Source organism: Abramis brama (assembly GCF_963993115.1).
Source record: "Abramis brama genome assembly, chromosome: 21".
Classification (NCBI taxonomy): Eukaryota; Metazoa; Chordata; class Actinopteri; order Cypriniformes; family Leuciscidae; genus Abramis; species Abramis brama.
The window spans coordinates 33,398,547-33,419,282 of record NC_139983.1 but is presented as its reverse complement, the minus strand read 5'-3'; the positions used below and the strand labels follow the sequence as shown (position 1 = coordinate 33,419,282).

The window sequence follows — 20,736 nt, the reverse complement described above, 5'->3', positions numbered from 1 at the left end:
CATGAAACCGCAGTGTCAGTCAGCGAGCTAAGTTTGAAAACCCCGCGAGTGTGTTGTTTGTTTGAGGGGCGGGCGGTGCCGGCATGATGTGACGTGAACTGAATATAGTGGGAGGGAGTGTCTGTTGTGAGTTTAGGGGGCACGTCAGCCAGAGCTGTAGTGTGTGTGTGTGTGTGAGTGAGTGAGACTGCTGCCTGCTGAACATTGGGTCGCAGGAAGAAGGATCTGAAGTGCCGGTGTTTCGGCAACAAAAACCCGCCGAACTGATCCGAAACCAGCCCAATCTGGCAACTCTGCATCCGAAGCAAGCACACAGATACTAAACTGAGCTCTCTTTTATGTCTTCTTACGTTTGAATGGACAAATTCACACTTTAGTATGTAAAAAATAACGAGTATCCTAGTAAACATAGTCGATTATGTCTTAAGTGAACATAAACAGTTGAGAAAGTAAACGCATATGTATCAGTATCAGTTAGGCTTGGCACGATAGTCGGTGTTACCGGTGTTACACGGTGTTCAGTCGCAACACCGGTTTCATCACTTGCCCACCGCAGCACCGCAAAAAATTTTTTTTAAAGCAATTACGCAGTATCCGTATTTTCTGTCACCAGTTGACTAGCGTTGTATGATCACGCTCAACCATTCAAGCGCGACAAAACAAGAGACCGCGCTGTAAGTCCTGCCTATTACACACGCACGCACACACACACACACGGAAAAGACGCGCGTCAGTATCGAGTTCTCTTTTCGGCCTTGAACAAAACATAACACACGCACAAATTATGCCAAAATGTCCATTTTGTCGAGTGTCCTCATAAGAGCAAATTATTTAAATAATATCATAAATGAATGTAGAGATTTGTGAGAAAATGGGACGCGTGTCAGATGGAGTGTCATTAATGTTAATCAAAGAACAAAGGTAAGAGAGTAAATTACTCACTCAGACCCGGCGCCAGGAGGATTAGTATACCGGTAGCCTAATAATCATGAATGCACTCTCTTGTGTGTATGAATGAATCTTTTAACACATCTCCGGCGAACGGCTTCTTCACGCAAAAGAAAAACTCTTCACTCTTCAAGCGCAGTGAAACTCATGTGGCATTTCCTGATGGAACGAGGTTGTTCGTTAACTTCATTTTATACGTGCAATTCACACGAGCTCTAAACGAATGCGAGACTGCTGCGATTAGTCAAACTTTATTAATGAAACAAAATCAGAGGGTATAGTTTCTTTAATGTATTTTTTATTTTATTTTTTACCGGTTGGCCGGTCACACGGCTTTCATAGTTTTCAGTTAGGCTAGTGCGGAGACCAGGGCCGGGTTTCCCGATAACGATGCATCTTAGCTCTTAAGAGCGTTCTCTATGTGCAAGGTTACGCATTCGTGCTACTTAGAAGTCGCTGTCCATTCGCGAAGTGCTGAAATATAACCTAAATAGAGGACACTGACAACGCGCTGAAAGACAGGGCCGAGCAGGTAATATTTAATATGAAACAAAGTCTCAACTTTCAAATTTGGTCAGTCAAACAAATATAAAATACGCCTACCGTTTTTTGGCTCTTTAATGTGTTGTGACAGATTGCCTCAGTTAAAGCCAAAGCCAAATCCACCGAAGTTAATCAATAACTCTTCTGACTGCTTTGTCGCACAAAAATTGTGGAATTTGATTGGTCAGATCGCATGTCAATCAAACTCAATACGAATGATGAATTGACGCCATGTAAAAAAAAATTACATCACTCTAACACCACCACCCCCCCCCCCCCCCCCCCCCCACGATGAAACCGGTAATACCGGTGTTGTCATAAGTCGATTAACCGGTGGGAGAATATTATCACCGTCACATCTCTAGTATCAGTATATTAGATCAGTGAATTCGCTCTTAAAGGGACAGCAGCCTAATATTCCTGCAGCTGACTGTGATTAACGTTAATCAAACAACAAAAGAGGAAAAAAAAAATCACTCACTGCTCTTGACTGAATAACGTTTGTAAGTTTAATAAGGATTAATCTACATTTATACAGTGAAGACTATCCAGTGTTATTTCACATTTGATTACTTAATTAAATTTAAACCTGAAAAGCACTGTTTATTTCATTTGTATCTTTGTTCTACTGTATTTATTTGTGCTTTTGCTTGTAATTTGAATATATGTCAGGGATGCACGATATATATCTGCCACCATATCGTTATCGGCCTGATAAGAAAATGTTGCCGATATATTAAAGCCGATAAATAATGTATTATAATGTAATTTCATTATTTATTTCATATTTCATAATTTGTATAATGTAAATAATGTAATTTCCTTCAGCTGAGATGTGCACTGTTCAACATGATGGTTTTGAATTGCTTGAAAAATTATTGAAATTGAAAAGGAAAATATCAAGTCTTTCATATCGGCTACTTAAAATTATAATAAGAACATTATAATTGTGTGTTTGGGACATGAATTTTAATGATGAGACATGTGTTTTGTAATCAGGCTCTCAAAAATTATATAAAAATTTGGATTTATCAGCCAATATATCGGTTATCGGCTTTCAAATATAAAGAATTTTCGGTTATCTGTCAAAAAAAAAAATATTAATGTTATAGGCTAGTGTACATAAAACTGTTGATGCAATCCAGGCTTTCGAATTTAATCTAACAGAAAGGGATGATAAGGATGACTTTACCTGATATGAAGTGAGCACTACAAACACGAGCCTCTTTGATTGTAGCATTGCCCAGTCTGCCCGTTTATAAATAAAATAAAAACTATGAACAATTTTATGTACACTAGCCTACAACAGTAAGCTATGCAGGTTAATAGTTTTGTAAATGTCATGGACCTGTGTCATGCTACAGACGTAGCCAGCTGCTAGTAGTTAGCCGCAGGCTAGCGCCAACATTGTGACAACAACGGCAGTGTTAAGCCATGGTAAGTAAACAAATGTTTTCTGTAAACTGGTTTAATAGTTAGGTGAAGTTTGATATCTGGCATTAATTGTGACCTGTGTCATGCTACAGACTCAGCAGACAGCAGTATCTATCTGAATAGATAGCAGTACCAGTGAATATCTGGCCACTTGCTAACGTTGTCTACCTATTCTGTTAGGAGCTTGGGATCAGGCAGACAATCGCCATTAGCTAAAACAAGTTTATTATGGTACTGTTCCTGTTCCTGTGGTGGCAAAGACAGTGCATACCCTTGACACAATATACCGGTCTATTAGCCGCGACATTTTTCTAGACGTTCACCCAACCTAGGCGTTCGATGTTTACAAACATTGAAGGGGTCTATAGGGAATCGTGATTTTTCTATAATTAGTTTTAGGCCCTGTTTATAAAGATCTGCTGAGACTTCTAGCCTCGCCGTCTGGCTTGCCTTAATATCTGGAGAGTTTCAGTGAAGGATGTTCCTGATTTTCCAGATGTTCCGGTGTGTGATCAAACCATCCGACTGTTACAGTCTAATCACTGAAGGCTTTCGTTGTCTAGGAAACTCTCATGCTTTTTACACACACCAGAAAGGTCACGATTTACTTTTAAATGATTTTACCTTAGAAATCACTAGGAAATTTCACAAATAATTACATTGATTTAAACATGAAATTTTGCAGTAGAGTCTAAACAGTATTTTCTTGTAAAACGGACCCCAATAATCTGTTCTATTTACAACTTTTTATTTTTCCCAGTGCATGTATGATAGAAACTGACTGGAGAGCATCAGTGTGAGGCGATGAGAATCTGGACAGATGTTCATGAGGAGTTTATGAGCTGCACATTAAGAGACACGTTCGTTTGTCAGCAGAGAGAGCATTTGCTCAACAGATTCATTTGTGAAACCATTTTTGTACGCGAAAACAGCTGTTATTATGATGATGATGATGCTGATGATGATGCATCATAAAGCACTGCAAGTGAAGAGGCATTTTGACCCATTTAGACATTTGAGGAGGAAAAACGAACGAGTGTTTGAGCACTGAATGTCCTTCATCAGATCCGGACCCAAAACGATTCAAGTTGTCAGAAATACTGGCTAACCAGTGACTTTTTCTCATTTAGAGTCGTGAACAAGTTGTGGAATGTGCATATAGAATTTCTATTAAGATTTATTTTTGTTAGATGGGAGGGCGTTTACATTTATGCATTTGGCAGATGCTTTTATCCCCCAAAAATTTCCACTTTTTTTTGGAAATAAGCTCATTTTACAACTCCCCCAGAGTTAAACAGTTGAGTTTTGCCGTTTTCTAATCTATTCAGCCGATCTCCGGGTCTGGCGGTACCACTTTTAGCATAGCTTAGCATAGATCATTGAATCGGACAGGACCATTAGCATCTCTCTCAAAAAAAATAACCAAAGATTTTTGATATTTTTCCTATTTAAAACTTGACTCTTCTGTAGTTACATCGTGTACTAAGACCGCCTGAAGGAGCTGCGTCATATCATTACGCCTGCTGGACTCATGTTACGGCAGCAAAGTTTCTTGATTATTACGCAGGAATGAGAGTATAGTTCCTAGCCATATCAGCCTAGAAAATAGCAACTTTTCATTTTCCGTCAGTCTTAGTACACGATGTAACTACAGAAGAATCAAGTTTTAAATAGGAAAAATATCGAAACTCTTTGGTCATTTTTTTGAGAGAGATGCTAATGGTCCTGTCCGAGTCAATGATCTATGCTAAGCTATGCTAAAAGTGGTACCGCCAGACCCAGAGATCGGCTGAATGGATTTGAAAACGGCAGAACTCAACTGTTTAACAAAAAAGTGGAGTATCCCTTTAATGCCGTACATTTTTGCTGTGAATTGAACCCATGATCTCGGCGTTGCGAGCGCCGTGTCTGAGCTTCAGGAAGGCGCACAGAAAAAGTGCTTTTCCACACATCTTCTGTTTCAATACTACGCAAACTTGTTTCCACTACAGAATACAGGAATAAAAAAAGGTATTTGCGACCTTTTATTTGCACAATTCAGACTTTATTTCTTGCAATTCAAGTTCATACCTAAAACGACGAAAATACCTTTTTTATTTTTTCTTCCATGGTGGAAACATATGGAAGCTTGTTTCCGCCACAAAATAAAACATTTTAAAAGATAATTGCGACTTTTTATCTCACAATTGCGAGTTTACATCTCACAATTCTGACTTTATTTCTCAGAATTGCGAGATATAAAGTCAGAATTGCGTGAAATAAAGTCGCAATTGCGTGTTATAAAGTCAGAATTCTGACTTTTTTTCTCGCAATTGGGACTTTATATCACGCAATTCTGACTTTATAACACGCAATTGCGAGTTTATATTTCGCAATTCTGACATCTTTTCTCAGGATTGTGAGATATAAAGTCCAATTCTAAGGGGAAAAAAGAGACTTTTTTTTTTTTTTTTACCTCAGAATAGTTTATATCTCACAATTCTGACTTTATAACACGCAATTGCGACTTTATATCATGCAATTCTGACTTTATATCTCCCAATTGCGACTTTATTTCTCAGAATTGCGACTTTACATCTCACAATTGTGAGAAAAAAAGGCAGAATTGTGAGATTAAAAGGCACAATTATTATTATTTATTTATTATTCAGTGGCGGAAACAAGCTTCCATAGAAACAAGCTTCAATAAAATGTTTATAAAGTTATGTTTGTGGGGGAGAAAAGTTAGTAAATAAATGTTTTTACAATAATACGTTTTCAGAATGTGTGAGAACTATTAATGTTAAAGCATTACTGTTTTTTGTTTAGTTTTTTTCATAGAGTGAAATTTTTTAATTATATTGAATCCAAATAGGGTCAGTTTATGATCGAGCCCAGAATTAGACCATAATTCACGTATTAAATGTGACTTTTGACATTGACTACATTCATACATTGAGTAAGAATCACCAGCTGATTAAAAGACAGAAAAGTGAAGAGAAAGGATTTGATGAATCTTCAGCTCTTTCCTTTCATCATCTGTGTGATCTGAAACTCTTCAAGAGTGTTTCTCTTTATTTGCAGTCGTATCTTCATAATAACAGCTGTTTCACACACACAATCTGTTACATGAGCAGTTCTGCTGACAAACGAACGTGTCCTAATGTGTTTGGAAAGATTTATTACGTCTACAGTGTGTTTGTTTGATGGATACATCACTGCTTTTAATACTGATATCGTAAAAAATATAACGACTTCAGTTCATAAAAGCCCACAAAATCAATTTCCTGAAAAAATGCTTTTCCTCTCAGCAAATGTTTGTGTCACGATGCAGCCGTCAGATTCAAAATCAATACATTAAGCAACAATAACAGAATACAGAGATCATAATAATGAGCACTGCTAATAAAGGTTTAATATAACAACCAATAAAAGATCAGACGAGTGCTTTCAAGCATCATCTGGACATTTGGTGTATTTAAGTCACTTTAATGAACCTTTACTTAGATTAAACTCTTTCTAAAGATGCTCTTATTTAGAGTACATCTATATACATTACGTCTATAATTTAGTATCATTGAAGCACAAAAGAAAGTCTGACTGGCACACTGTAACTGATGTTAATATGGTTAAAAAATGAGCATCAGCTCTCTAGAGACTGTGAAAGTTGCTTCTGAATCATAATTTTAACCCGATTCTGTTGATGCAGCGGTTCGGTTTGCACTTTTCTCAGTATTCTACTTTTGAGTCGCACGGTGACCTTGTACTTTTTTATGATGCCAGAGATGCATTAAAAACGCAACCAAGAAGAAAAACTCTTTACATTCCTCTATAGTGCAAACCAATAACAAACACTCACACATAAGGCACTGGACATTAAAGTCAATGTGAAATGCCATTTTGTGTTCGTAATGTGACATCCAATTGCAAAAAGGAAATGCAACAAGAGGCGGTACTTGATTTATTTTGTGGTGAATTGATTGGATGGTAAAAACTGGTAGAAAATGTTAATCTGAGAAATAGAAACACTTGATTTTTTTTGTCTGTGGATTTAGTTTACCTCTGTGATTGACTTGCTGTGAGACAATATTATTTTTATTCTTAAAAGTAAATGTGGCACTTGGGTTCAGAATTTTCTTTTTTTAATATTGCTGATATAAATCTAGACATTAGGCTGTAATACAATTACAATAGGCTACATCACATTTCTATTGAGACAACTTGCCCCGCTAAAGGATTTACATGTTAAAATAACAGTATATTTTGTTTGTGTATTAATTAATAGTGGAAATGTTTAAAAGTTTTTCAAAAGACAATATAAGGACAGACAGCGAGACAAACAGACAGACAGCGAGACAGACAGACAGATAGATAGATAGATAGATAGATAGATAGATAGATATTGCTGGGTTGTTTCAACCCATGTTTGGGTCAAATCCAACCGTTGGTTTGAATTTTGAACCGTTGGTCTAGGTTTTTAAATTTAAATCCCAACGGTTGGTTTTGTCCATATTTGACCCAAACATGGGTTGAAACAACCCAGCTTTTTTTTTTTTTAAATAGACAGATAGATAGATAGATAGATAGATAGATAGATAGATAGATAGATACGATAGATAGATAGATAGATAGATAGATAGATAGATAGATAGATAGATAGATATTGCTGGGTTGTTTCAACCCATGTTTGGGTCAAATCCAACCGTTGGTTTGAATTTTGAACCGTTGGTCTAGGTTTTTAAATTTAAATCCCAACGGTTGGTTTTGTCCATATTTGACCCAAACATGGGTTGAAACAACCCAGCTTTTTTTTTTTTTAGATAGATAGATAGATAGATACGATAGATAGATAGATAGATAGATAGATAGATAGATAGATAGATATTGCTGGGTTGTTTCAACCCATGTTTGGGTCAAATCCAACCGTTGGTTTGAATTTTGAACCGTTGGTCTAGGTTTTTAAATTTAAATCCCAACGGTTGGTTTTGTCCATATTTGACCCAAACATGGGTTGAAACAACCCAGCTTTTTTTGTTTTGTTTAGATAGATAGATAGATAGATAGATAGAGTGTGAAAAAGTGTGACAACTAGCCCCTCCAGTTTTCATCGGTTTGGACCGCGAGGCATGACGTTAGGCTAATATATCAATATGTCGTTAAATGTTAGTCATTAAGCTGTTGTGAAGCATCAACAGGTCTAAAAATATCAGTATCTGTTATTAACATTTAACGTGGAACATAATTATTTGTTTTCATGTTGATATTTACACAAACTGACATCACGGATTGAAACATGCCTTTACCTATAAAGCTGCTTTTGTATTTCGAAAAGCGCTGCACAAATAAACGAGAGTGGAATAAAAGCTGCAGTAATTCACTCAATAATTCTCACCTGACAAACATGATAATTCCCACTTTGGCGATGTCCTCCTGAATGACTTTCCAGGACTCCTTGATCAGGTGTATGTGACGCGGCGTGAGACTCGCCGAACCCTCCTCGTCCTCCGTGTTTCTGATCTCTTGTGTTCTCGGAGTCAATCCGGATCCTGATATCGCGCAGCCCATCCTGATCCCGATCCCGATCCAAACTTCCTCAGCTGTCTGTCAGATAAGCCGCTGGTTATGTTCAGTCAGCTCGTTGGGCTATCCGTGTGTCTCTAGCTGTCTGTGTCGCTCAGCTTCTCCATGTCTGTCTAGAAACAGACCTTCAGTAAGAGACTCAGAACCTGAAACCCGCTCACCGGGAGGGGAGGAGTTCATCATCATCATCATCATCATAACATGAGAGAGATCCTCAAACACTTGCTTCAAACCTGCAAAATCAGAATAGGCTATTTTAAATTCATTGCAGAATGCCAAATACTGTATATGTCACACTTAGAAAATGAAGTAATATTATCACAATATTATAAACAAGTAGCCTATCCGTTACTTCAATGAGCTCATTGTATAACTACATTGTTTAAATTAATACATTTTTAGCTAACTGTGATTTTGTATTTCTGAAATACATAGAGTTACATAAAATTGCAGACTCGTGCACTTTCTGTAAAGCTGCTTTGAAATGTTGTGTAGCCTATTGTGAAAAGCGATTGTTGGCGCTCATTTGAGTTGTTTTGCACGCGTGTTTTCGACGTGCTGTTTCCTTGTGGCTTAAATAATTAAATAAGGTAAAAATAATAAACTTTCAAAAGTCTGAACTTAAAGTCAGATATGCCAATCCATTTATTAATATAACGAAATGAAACACTTCTTAAAATAAAACTTAACTCAAGTCAGATCTAAACATTGGGTATAGCCAGGTGAAAATGTCTTGTTGAATCTTGTTGACACATAACAGTAAAATACTTAATATTAAGGTCTGAATGGAACACATTTAGGCTACTCATGAACATTAATATATAGAGGCAGGAAGAAGTACTTTAAACCAGCCTTTATTAATTATTATTGCAGAGATTGGGTTTGGGGCTGGGTCCGTGGGACTGTTTCTGGAGGACGAGTCTGAGGGAAGAACAGGAGACAATGGTAAGGAGAATGCAGAAGACAAAAGGTAAGTAAAATAAAAAGTGAATCCCCAGAAACAGTCCCACGGACCCAGCCCCAAACCTCATATCTGCAATAATAATTAATAAAGGCTGGTTTAAAGTACTTCTTCCTGCCTCTATGTATTAATGTTCATGAGTAGCCTAAATGGGTTCCATTCAGACCTTAACATTAAGTATTTTACTGTTATGTGTCAACAAGATATTTTCACCTGGCTATACCCAATGTTTAGATCTGTTGTGGTATTTATGCAAATTAGCACATACGTAATTAGATTGTGCACCGTTTGTCCATGTTAACAAACAATTTAAAAAAACTTGTAATACATTTTTTGTTTGTATTGATGTAAGTAATCAACTCAGTAATTCTCATGGTGATATCTAAAGGTTACATTTTTTACCCTATTTACTGTACGTAAGAAAAAGAATGAATAGACTATATTTGGGTCTTTTTCGAAACTTTCCCCTAATGGGATTCTTCTGGACTTTTTTTTCCTAACTCAGGACATATTGAGGATACAAAATCAGTTGAGTTTGCTTCTGTTGCAATTTGTTCAACCTTTTTCATAAAATGACTGGACTACTTGTCTTAAGTAGACTTGTGGCAGAACTACAGCGCCAACCCATCCCAATACACAGAATGGCTCCAACACAACCCGGCCCCTAATTGTTCATGGAACTACAAGACATAACAATTATAAACATAAACATAAATGGAGACATTAATACAACAAAAAACATCTTACAATAAAAACAACAAAATAAAATAAACAAACAAATAAACCCCTCTTTGGTGTGTTTGTTCAATTTTACATTGACTGTTCTACCAATAGGCCTAATTTTGGCCTAATTTTTTCAATTACGTTTGTTTTGGTTTTGATTTGCACAGATCTGACTATGCCTGATTTGTCTGGAAATTATTTAATAATCCTTCCAATCATCCAAGAATTTCGTGGTGCTGTAGCATCTGCAACCAAAACGATATCTCCTGCCGTAAGATTACGTTTTGTTTTGTTCCACTTTTGTCTTTCCTGTAGAGTAACAAGATACTCTTTTGTCCACCTTTTCCAGAATAAATCTGAAAGATACTGAGCCTGTTTCCACCTTCGTCTTACGTACTGGTCCTTTTGATCAAACAGACCTGGAGGCAAAACTGGTTTCCTTTTCAAAGTAAGAAGATGGTTAGGTGTCAGTGGCTCTAATTACTCTCGTAATTGGTCGGTCATTCAAGATTGCTTCGGCTTCGCATAAGACGCTGACTAAGGTTTCATCAGTTAAAGCCTGTAGATGTAAAACAGATACTAAGACCTTCCTGACCAGTCTGATCATGCTTTCCCGCACCGCCATGATGTGAAGCTGTAGGTGGGTTGAATGTCCACTTGATGTTGTCATGTATTAAAGCTTTCTCAACTGATTCGTTGTTTAACTCTTTTTAGCTCCTTCTCTGCTCCTGTGAAATTTGTGCCATTGTCTGAGCGAAAGTGTGCCATGGGTCCTCTTCGGCATATGAATCGACGAATAGCACTGATGCAAGAGTCTGTGTCTAATGAGTGTGCCACTTCTAAATGAACTGCCCTGCTGGCCATGCATGTAAAGATAACCCCATAACGTTTCACATAGGAACGTCCTTGTTTTACCTCAATGGGCCCAAAATAGTCCACTCCCACGTTAGTAAATGGAGGTAAGTCTGGAGTAATCCTTTCTTTGGGGAGATCAGCCATTTTCTGATCACACATTTTTCCTTTGTGACGTTTGCAAAAAGCACAACTTGACAAGATTTTCCTTGCTGCTGCATTGGCATGAGTGACCCAGAACTTTTCTCTCAATTTGGAGAGGATGTAATTTCTCCCACCATGCCTCATCTGTTCATGAACATTTTTAAGAATTAACATGGAGATGTACTGATCTTTACACGGGATGACTGGGTGTTTGCTCTCTTCGGGCATTGCAGTCCTTCCACCTCTTAAAAGTCCATCCTCTAGAACAGGATTCAGCTTGTAGATAGGGCTACACCTTTTTACGGGTTTTCCTGTCTTTAGTGCACAAATCTCTTTGTCAAATCTTTCCCTCTGACAGAACTGAAGGATAGCATTTTCTGCTGCTAATAGATCCTCAGTGGATACATTGTCTCGTTCCAACGATTTTCTGGCTTCCAACATTTTCTTGTCAACATAACAAAGATCAGCCATTTCAACCTTCACAAGTTGTTTCCTTCTTTGACTCAACTCCAATAGAGTCTTTTTGACCTTGAGCAACCATGCAACTGCAGCCTTTTCCAGTCAGAGAAATATGTGATGAGTTGATTTGTTGCATTGTCCTCTTGAATAGTTATTGTGTTTGTAGAGATCTCCAGTTTGACCTCTGGATCATCCTCTTCCATTGTGGACTCTACTTCATACTGCAACCATGTTCCTCTTGCTTTCCACAGAAATTCTGGACCTGATAGCCACGTGTTGCTGTTCAGAAGCTTATGGACCGTCAGTCCTCTAGATGCGTCTTCTGCAGGATTTTGTTTTGTGTGAACATACCGCCACTGTGCTGGGTCTGAAGCTTCCCTAATGATGGTTATTCTGTTGGCCACAAATGTTCGAAATCTTTTGTTTTCATTGCTGATGTACTTCAAGACTGTACTACTATCAGTCCAGAAACAGGATCCTAGCAAAGAAAGCTGTAACTCTGATTTTACCATCTTGTCCACCCGAACAGCCAAATCAGCAGCAGTGAGTTCCAAACGAGGGATGGTTACAGGTTTAAGAGGTGCTACTCTGGCCTTTCCAAGAAGAAAGGAAGCATGTACATGACCTGCTTTGTTCTGTAACCTCAGGTATGTTACCGTGCCATATTCCCTTTCACTGGCATCAGCAAAGTGGTGCAACTGGGCATGGACTGGTGTTCCAAAGTCATGTGGTTTCAAGCACCTACTCACTCTGAACAACCATTGTTGTTTTAAGGCTTGTGGAATTTCTTCATCCCAGCCATAGTTCATTCTGCACAACTCTTGTAAAATGTGCTTGGCTGGAAGAAGGACTGGCGCAACAAGGTAGTGCTGGGCGATATATCGATATAAAAAATATCTCGATATATTTTTGAAATGCGATATGGAATTAGACCATATCGCATATATCGATATAGTTCAAATTTGCGCTGTGATCCTTGCTCCAAGCAGCAGCTGACCCGGAGCTCTCTGCACTGATCCCCGCCCCTCCTTTTCCACCCTGCGTGCGTGTTTAGAGCATGTTATGAGAGGCGAATCATGACTACTTCAGAAAACCCAGTACAATAGGAACTACCAGGCAGTGACATAAGTGTCTTTCACCTCAGAAAAACGGACTTTCTTGTCCTGTCAGCCGTTATCCAGTTCTCGTAGCGCACACTCTTCAATTGCACGCGCAAATGCGGCGGCGCGCTGTATCGCTTCACTGATCAAGTGCAAAAGAAACTACGAGCATGCAACGCCATTACGTTGTAAATTACACGAAATAAAAGTAATGCAGGTATGATTTTCATTCTATTCACCAGGAGCAGTTTCCATGTTTCATTAACAGTTATTGTTAATATTGTGTATTCACCATGGTAACTGTCGTTTCCATATTAACCCCAAAATGCCACTTTATTTGTCTTTGTGTTATTTTTTATATTTTTAAATGACTGTAGTGGCTCATACCAACATTGTATTGACAAAAGCTAGTTTGGGACTGCTATTTAATAGCTTTAGAATAGGCCTAATTTACTATTAGTCATATTCTTACAATTTATGTTAAGTAAAGGGGAAAAGTACTTGTGTGTGTGTGTTAACAAATTTTGTGTAAACGTGTTATAATTTGCCTATATATATATATATATATACTGTATGTATGTATGTATATACTGTATATAGGCAAATTATAACATGTTTACACAAAATTTGTTTATATATATATATTCAATGTAAACTTTGATAATCATAATTAATAAATCACAATTACAATTCCAAGGGAATAATCAGCAATTATAAAATATTTGTCATAATCGTGCAGCCCTAAGGTGAAGAAACCTGTTTATTATTTATTCATTTGATTTTGCAACTGTTCACTGAAATAGCCGGTTTCAATAAAACTACTTGTGACATGTCATATTTGGCTTTGACTTTGACTGAACATTTGCTCTCACTTTGCGGAAAAAAATATCGAGATATATATCGTATATCGATATTCAGCCTAAATATATCGGGATATGACTTTTGGTCCATATCGCCCAGCCCTAGCGCAAGGTACCCTAAGGGATCGTACACTGAACTAATGACTGATAGAATCCCTCGTCGTGTTTGCATCCGTTCTTTGCAGTTCATACGAAAGTTAAATTTGGCATTTTCCATACACCAGTGTAGCCCCAGTGCCCTTTCTACCGGGAGTTGGTCTATGTCCAAATTGAGTTCACTCACACTTTTAGAGTGTTCTTTCTCAGGAATTGTTTGAAGGACTTTGGGACTGTTACTGATCCATTGTGTAAGATGAAAACCTCCTTTCTGGCAAAGGTCAGCCAGGTCATGGACAATCTGTACCGCTTTCTGCACAGATGGTGAGCTTTTCAGACAGTTGTCCACGTAGAAATTTCTATGTACCGTGTCAATCACTTCGTCCGAATAACTGTTCCGATTGTCGTCTGCAGTCTTCCTTAAAGCATAACTAGGCGACGACACTTCTCCAAAGAGATGTACAGTCATTCTGTACTCTTCAACTTGCTTGCACAGATCTCCATTAGGCCACCACAGGAACCTTAGAAAGTCTTTGTCTTCCTCAGCCACTTTGACTTGATAGAACATAGACTTCACATCAGACATAAAAGCAACTGGTTCTTGTCTGAATCGTAAAAACACTCCTATTAAGGAACTTGTGAGGTTCGGACCCTGCAGAAGCTGTTCGTTCAAAGAAGTTCCTTTAAACTTAGCTCCGCAGTCGAAGACAACTCGCAACTTGCCTTTGCGTGGGTGATACACTCCATGATGAGGAATATAGAACAGGTTATCTTCTCCACAACGCAGTTCATCCTGTGGTACTATTTCTGCATCGCCACTGCTGGTGACATTCTCAAGAAAGCTTGCATATTCTTGGTGGAACTTCTCATTTCTTTCCATTTTCCTTCTTAGTCCAATGAGGCGCTGTTCAGCAATACAACGATTGTTTGGCAGTGTTACCTTCTGGGCTTTGCATGGCAGCTTTAAACTGTAATGTCCGTCCTTTAATTTTACAGATTGATCCATTATTTCAATGAATCTTGCCTCCTGCCTTGACATTTCTTCTTTGTCGTCAGCAATTTTTTCATTGAAGTCACTTTGGTACTGCTTCTCCAATAGCAGCTGAAGTGATTCCACAGATAATCTGTTTACAGCAACACTATGACAGCCATTGTCATTCATGTTGTCTTTGCAATTCTTTCCTAAGCCATTGATCACCCACCCTAATAGGGTTTTAACAGCAAAAGGACCCTCACCTTGGCTATTAACAATTTCCCATGGTTCCAGCAACTTTGAAGCATTAATAACTCCACGTTAGCATCAATTTCAGGGATTTCAATGTGCTCAAGGTAAGGCCACTGTGTAAGGTCCTTTTGTTTTATGACGTTTGCTGTATTTACTGGCATCGTTTTCTGTGTGTAAACATTTGGAAGACTGTAGTACCTTGTTCCATTAAGGCTAGCTATTTCAAGTCCATTCACAATGTCTTTGGGCTCATCGTTAACAAACATATTTTTGACTTTGTCCCAGTGAGATTAAGCCTACGCATAAGAGCTTCAAAGCAGAATGTGGATGTTGAGCCATTGTCCAGAAATGCATAGGTCTGAATCACCTTGTTGCCTTTTTGTGCTTTTACCTGAACTGGCAGGATGGAGAGCGTTGCATTGCCACCGGCCCCGGTCTGGCTCCCAAATGTCTGAGCTGACACAAGCGTATGGTTTACAGCTGGTTTAGGTTCATTGGGGTAGATGTTCATTGATTTGTCCACTTGTTTGACGTGAATGTGTAAAGCTGTTGGATGGCTCTGTTTGCATTTTTCACAGATTTTACACTTATCGCAATTTTTGCTCAAATGCCCAGTGTTGAGACACCCAAAGCATACTCCTTTTTCCTTTAAGAAGTTGATCTTTTCACGATGTTTGTTTTTGGCAAATCGTTGACATTCATCCAGACTGTGATCTTGTAAACAGAGTAAACAATTGATGCTGATGTTGACAAGATGCTGATGCTGATGTGTTGTACTTTGCTAACAGCGCAGACGTTTGTAGCAAAGGTGTCTCGCTTCAACTTAGACTTTGCTGTATACACATCCCCTTTAACCTGCTTTTCTCTTTCAGTAGTTTGAATATCACCAAAAATAGGATCAGACAAGATTTTGACTTGATATTCCACAAAGTGTACAACATCATTAAAGTTAGGTCTGCGGTTGTGTCTCTCTCGAATATCACATGCAGAACTTCAAAATTTTTCCCTCAATTTAAAAGGAAGTTTCGAAACAATAATTTTGAGATTGGCAGACATGTCCAGCTCTTTCATGTCCTGTAAATCTGACGCTAAATTCACCTTACTGCAAAACCTCACACAAATTCATCTCAGTGAATTTGTGAGGTTTTGCAGTAAGGTGAATTTAGCGTTCTCCGACGTTTCAGTGTGGATGAGAAAGTGGATAAACTTGAAAACGCCGTTTTCGCATTGTAGTGGACAGTCCACACTACAACACGAAAACGGCGTTTTCAAGTTTTTTCACTTTGGAGAGCATTTTCAAAAAGGTTAATTTTTATTAAAGGTGACATATTATGCCCCTTTTCACAAGATGTAATATAAATCTATGGCGTCCCCAGAATGTGTCTGTGAAATTCCAGCTCAAAATATCCCCAGATCATTTATTATAGCTTGTAAAATGTGGCTTTTTTTGGGTGTGAGCAAAAACGCGCCATTTTTGTGTGTGTCAACAAAAGTGTTTTCACGTGGCTGGCGTATTTTTCCAATTGTTTTCAATGGGAGCGCCACATTTTTAAAATGCCAGGAGCTTAATGAGATTTTTACCGGGCACTGAGAGTTGAAGAATGTTCAACTTTGGGTAAAACCAGCGCTAATCACTGTCACTTTTTACCCAGCCGTCCAATCACTGTGGAGAAGGGGCATGACAAACACCACACCAACCAACCATCACATCTTGTACAATGTCAACAGGCATAAATAACAGAACAAAATTTAAAACAAGAGCCAGAGCAAATACTTTGCAATGTATTGATATTTTTTATATAGAAACAATACAGAAACTATTTGTGAAATGAGATACTAACACTTTCATGGATATTCTGTATCATAGCAAAGCTTCTCAAAAAAAAAAAAAGATACACTGCCAAAACACTTCCAAGCACCCACAGATGTTTTCAGCAAAGATAAGGTTGAGCACACATTCTTCATCTTATTTGTCCTTATCCAATTACTCCAACTAATCCTCTCCCAGACATTTGTCTATGCTTCCGAGTCTGGCTTCCACATGAAACAAAACCAATTCAAAGAGTCCCTTTCTTTGTATGTCCAAGTAATGGAAAGAACTTAAACACCTGACTATTACTCCATCTAAGATAGGATCCAGCCATTTCTTATTTCAGTGATCTGCTACTCATTTCATTTGTTTCAATATTAGGAATGTTTCAGTAATTGAGCTGCTGTTGCACAAGTAGAGGCTTTACACTATATCTAAGATTTAGAATGTTAGGTTTTCATTTGTCATGCTGCGTTTAAGCATTTGTAAATTATACAAGAAAGATCCATGATTTTTGTATAGGGCAAGCATGCATGAAGACAACTTAAAGGAGAACTCGGTAACTCTAGCGAACTCTAGTCACTTCTTCGCTGATTTTCCCTTTTGTTGTCGCATGTTTTCCCCACGAGCTCCCCCTACAGCTGTGGGGGGGCGTATATTTCACAACACGGTCGTAAAAAACTCACTTGCGGCGGCCTCCTCCCCCTCTCTACCGCTGCTCATGTGCGTTTGTTTTGATCGGAGCAAGCCAACTGTATGGTGTGGAGCTATGTCTACCGAGGTGGGTAATCTGGTAATACATCATACATGCGTGGGTGTTTATGTCGAATTGCCGTAAAGCAATTTGTGTTTCGCGCTCGTTCTCGTTCTAGTTCTCGCTTCTCACGAGACTTCCAATTTCTATCTTGCCGGGACGGTAGTGCCCAAGTTGCAAGGTTGGTTTTCCGCCTGGGAACGCTGGGGGGAGTGGGGAAAGTCACCAATATCACCAGAACAGGTTGTTTAACCATACAAATGATTTCTAGACAGTTTTATTAAGTTAAAAAAGTTACCAAGTTCTCCTTTAAGCTTTTTAGATTAAAACTGAGGCGTAACCAGTTTAAAGAAAGGAGGAAAATAAAACCAACAATTAGTGTCTCATGAAGTTTTATTAGGCTTATGAACCTGAAAAGGAGAAAAAGTCAGTCTCTTCCAGTATCAATTGCCACTTTGGAATAACATCACAATTACTCATGAGAGACCAGTAGATAGATTGTGACCGAGCAGGAGAAGACACAGATTTGGGGATGCGAGGAGGAAAGACTTTATCCTAATGATACCGGGGCATGAATGGATATGGAACACGAAGGGGTTCAAAAGGAGGGCGGCCTTAACTTTGGGTACAGTGGAGGATAACCTGCGAACTGGTCAAACTGGGCAGTGGTCGTGGAAGGTGTAGTTGTTGCTGGGGTCTCGAAGTGGTACATGTCTGAAGGAAACTTCGGGTACATGGACTGGTGATGCCATGGCGCTGGGAAACCTCTAGAATGAAAGTGATCTGGATCAAACATTGACATGGGATACATTTGTCGAGGGTCTTGAAGAGGGAACATTTGTTGTTGAGTGTCTTGAAGAGTAGTCGTTGTAGGTGGCACAGTGGGAGATACACCAGGGCGACCATGAAAATATGGAGGATACGACATGGGTTTTCCAATTGGGGAAGGGTAAAACATTTGTTGTCGAGGGTCTTGAAGAGGGAACATTTGTTGTCGAGGGTCTTGAGGAGGAGTAGTCGTTGTAGGTGGCACAGTGGGAGCTATAGGTTGTACATCAGGGCGACCATGAAAATATGGAGGATATGACATGGGTTTTCCAAATGGGGAAGGGTAAAACATTTGTTGTCGAGGGTCTTGAAGAGGGAACATTCGTTGTTGAGGGTCTTGAAGAGGAGTAGTCGTTGTAGGTGGCACAGTGGGAGATACACCAGGGCGACCATAAGAATACGGAGGATACGACATGGGTTTTCCAAATGGGGAAGGGTAAAACATTTGTTGTCGAAGGTCTTGAAGAGGGAACACTTGTTGAGGGTCTTGAGGAGGAGTAGTTGTTGTAGGTGGCACAGTGGGAGCTATAGGTCGTACATCAGGGCGACCATGAAAATATGGAGGATATGACATGGGTTTTCCAAATGGGGAAGGGTAAAACATTTGTTGTCGAAGGTCTTGAAGAGGGAACACTTGTTGAGGGTCTTGAGGAGGAGGAGTCGTTGTAGGTGGCACAGTGGGAGCTATAGGTCGTACATCAGGGTGACCATGAAAATATGGAGGATATGACATGGGTTTTCCAAATGGGGAAGGGTAAAACATTTGTTGTCGAAGGTCTTGAAGAGGGAACATTCGTTGTTGAGGGTCTTGAAGAGGAGTAGTCGTTGTAGGTGGCACAGTGTGAGATACACCAGGGCGACCATAAGAATACGGAGGATACGACATGGGTTTTCCAAATGGGAAAGGGTAAAACATTTGTTGTCGAGGGTCTTGAAGAGGAGTAGTCGTTGCAGGTGGCACAGTGGGAGCTATACCAGGGCGACCATGAGAATATGGAGGATACGACATGGGTTTTCCAAATGGGAAAGGGTAAAACATTTGTTGACTGTCAATTGGGTCCTGGACCGGAGCAACGGTTGTTGGGGCCAGCATTGGTTGCGTCACAGGACAAGACATTTGCACTGGAGCCCCCATTATAAGGAGTGGCAGAATATAACGTCCACCCTGTTAGGAAATTTGAGAAGAAAGAGAATTCATTCCAAGGCCCACTTTTCACTTGGTTGGAGCAGAGCTACAGTGCACTCATCTTTAGTATGCACACTAACCTGTTGTCTGACATGACAGCCCTGGTATGGAGCACCAAGAGAAACGTCTCTGCGCGCCCGCTTCAGTGAGAAACCACAGCTGGCTGGCATCTCAGACAGAGACACTGGTGACTCAATTCCTGATGAATAAATGAATGAATTAATATATAAATATAAATATAAAACAAACTCAAAACAACTTACCTCGATCAACCAGAAAGTGTGGCGATTTTGCATGTCGGAATGTTCAAACCCCCATATCTTACTTTAAGAGTAAGTTCTTATATAAGACTTATTCGATTACATTTTTAAATACCCAGTCATACAATTAATATAAATGTACAAGTCTCAGAAAAACATTTGCAATTCATGTACATTCTTCTATTACATAATATTCATTGGCATTAATGCCACAGCATAATGGTTAAATTAATTTATCAATGAGAACTTCAACACACACGCAATGTTAGGTTATTATTTGTGCACGTAACATAAAATTATCTAGGGAATGCATGGTGGTACACAAATCCAAAATAACTTACCTCGATCAATCAGAAAGTGCGGCGTCCTTGATCCTGGAATGCGCAAGGTCATTGAATCGTTTCCACAGTACACAGAAGGACCCAGACGCCGCAGCTTAGCTTTAGCAAGGCGGAACCGCTCTTAAAAAGAACTCAAGTTGACTTGTAATCCACATTTAAAAGTAGGTCCAACTTTAAATTAGGATCTCAAATTACCTTCTTCATTTGACCGGTATTCGTCAGACTGTTCTGCTGACCGAAGCCCAGATATTTCCATTTCTTTACCAGATACTACACCTTGAGCACCAATCAAAAGTTTGCCCAAATGGATTGTGTTTTCAGAGACTGCTCCATAAGGAGTACCTGATTCAAAAAAGGACTCAGGACCAGCTCTTAAAGAAGAACTCAACATGATCACAGACATTGAGAAAAGTAAGATGCCCATTGTCCAAGGCATGGTGAGTTTGTTGTACTACTCACAAGAGCGTGCACACACACAAAAAAAACCGCTACTGAAATAATCTTGACTATAAAATATGAGACACTGTGCTATTTGTAGTCACTTTTGAATCACAAGCTGATAAAGGTTGACCAATCAAAACTATTTCTCAATCAGCTTATTGTTTTCACCTGTGCCTCATTAAGATGAGAGTTAAAGGGGCTGCATTTGGAAT

General features: G+C 39.0%; 2 protein-coding genes across 2 annotated transcripts in view; both read right to left on the bottom strand.

Moving 5' to 3' along the window:
* xgb (x globin) overlaps positions 1–8,603 on the bottom strand; it is a 31,603-nt gene extending 23,000 nt beyond the window's left edge. Inside the window, exon 1 of the mRNA XM_084096844.1 lies at positions 8,297–8,603. Coding sequence (XP_083952970.1) covers positions 8,297–8,469 — 173 coding nt within the window. The 5' untranslated portion in view covers positions 8,470–8,603. The remainder of the gene's footprint in view (positions 1–8,296) is intronic.
* Positions 8,604–17,846: 9,243 nt separating this feature from the next.
* Positions 17,847–20,591, bottom strand: LOC311072231 (uncharacterized protein). The gene is made up of 4 exons (XM_084097094.1): positions 20,279–20,591; positions 20,084–20,203; positions 19,563–19,681; positions 17,847–19,461 (listed from the first exon to the last, which is right to left on the bottom strand). Exons 1-4 carry the CDS (start codon positions 20,517–20,519, stop codon positions 18,067–18,069), a joined length of 1,875 nt encoding a protein of 624 aa, XP_083953220.1. The 5' UTR covers positions 20,520–20,591; the 3' UTR covers positions 17,847–18,066.
* Between the last annotated feature and the right edge of the window lie 145 nt (positions 20,592–20,736).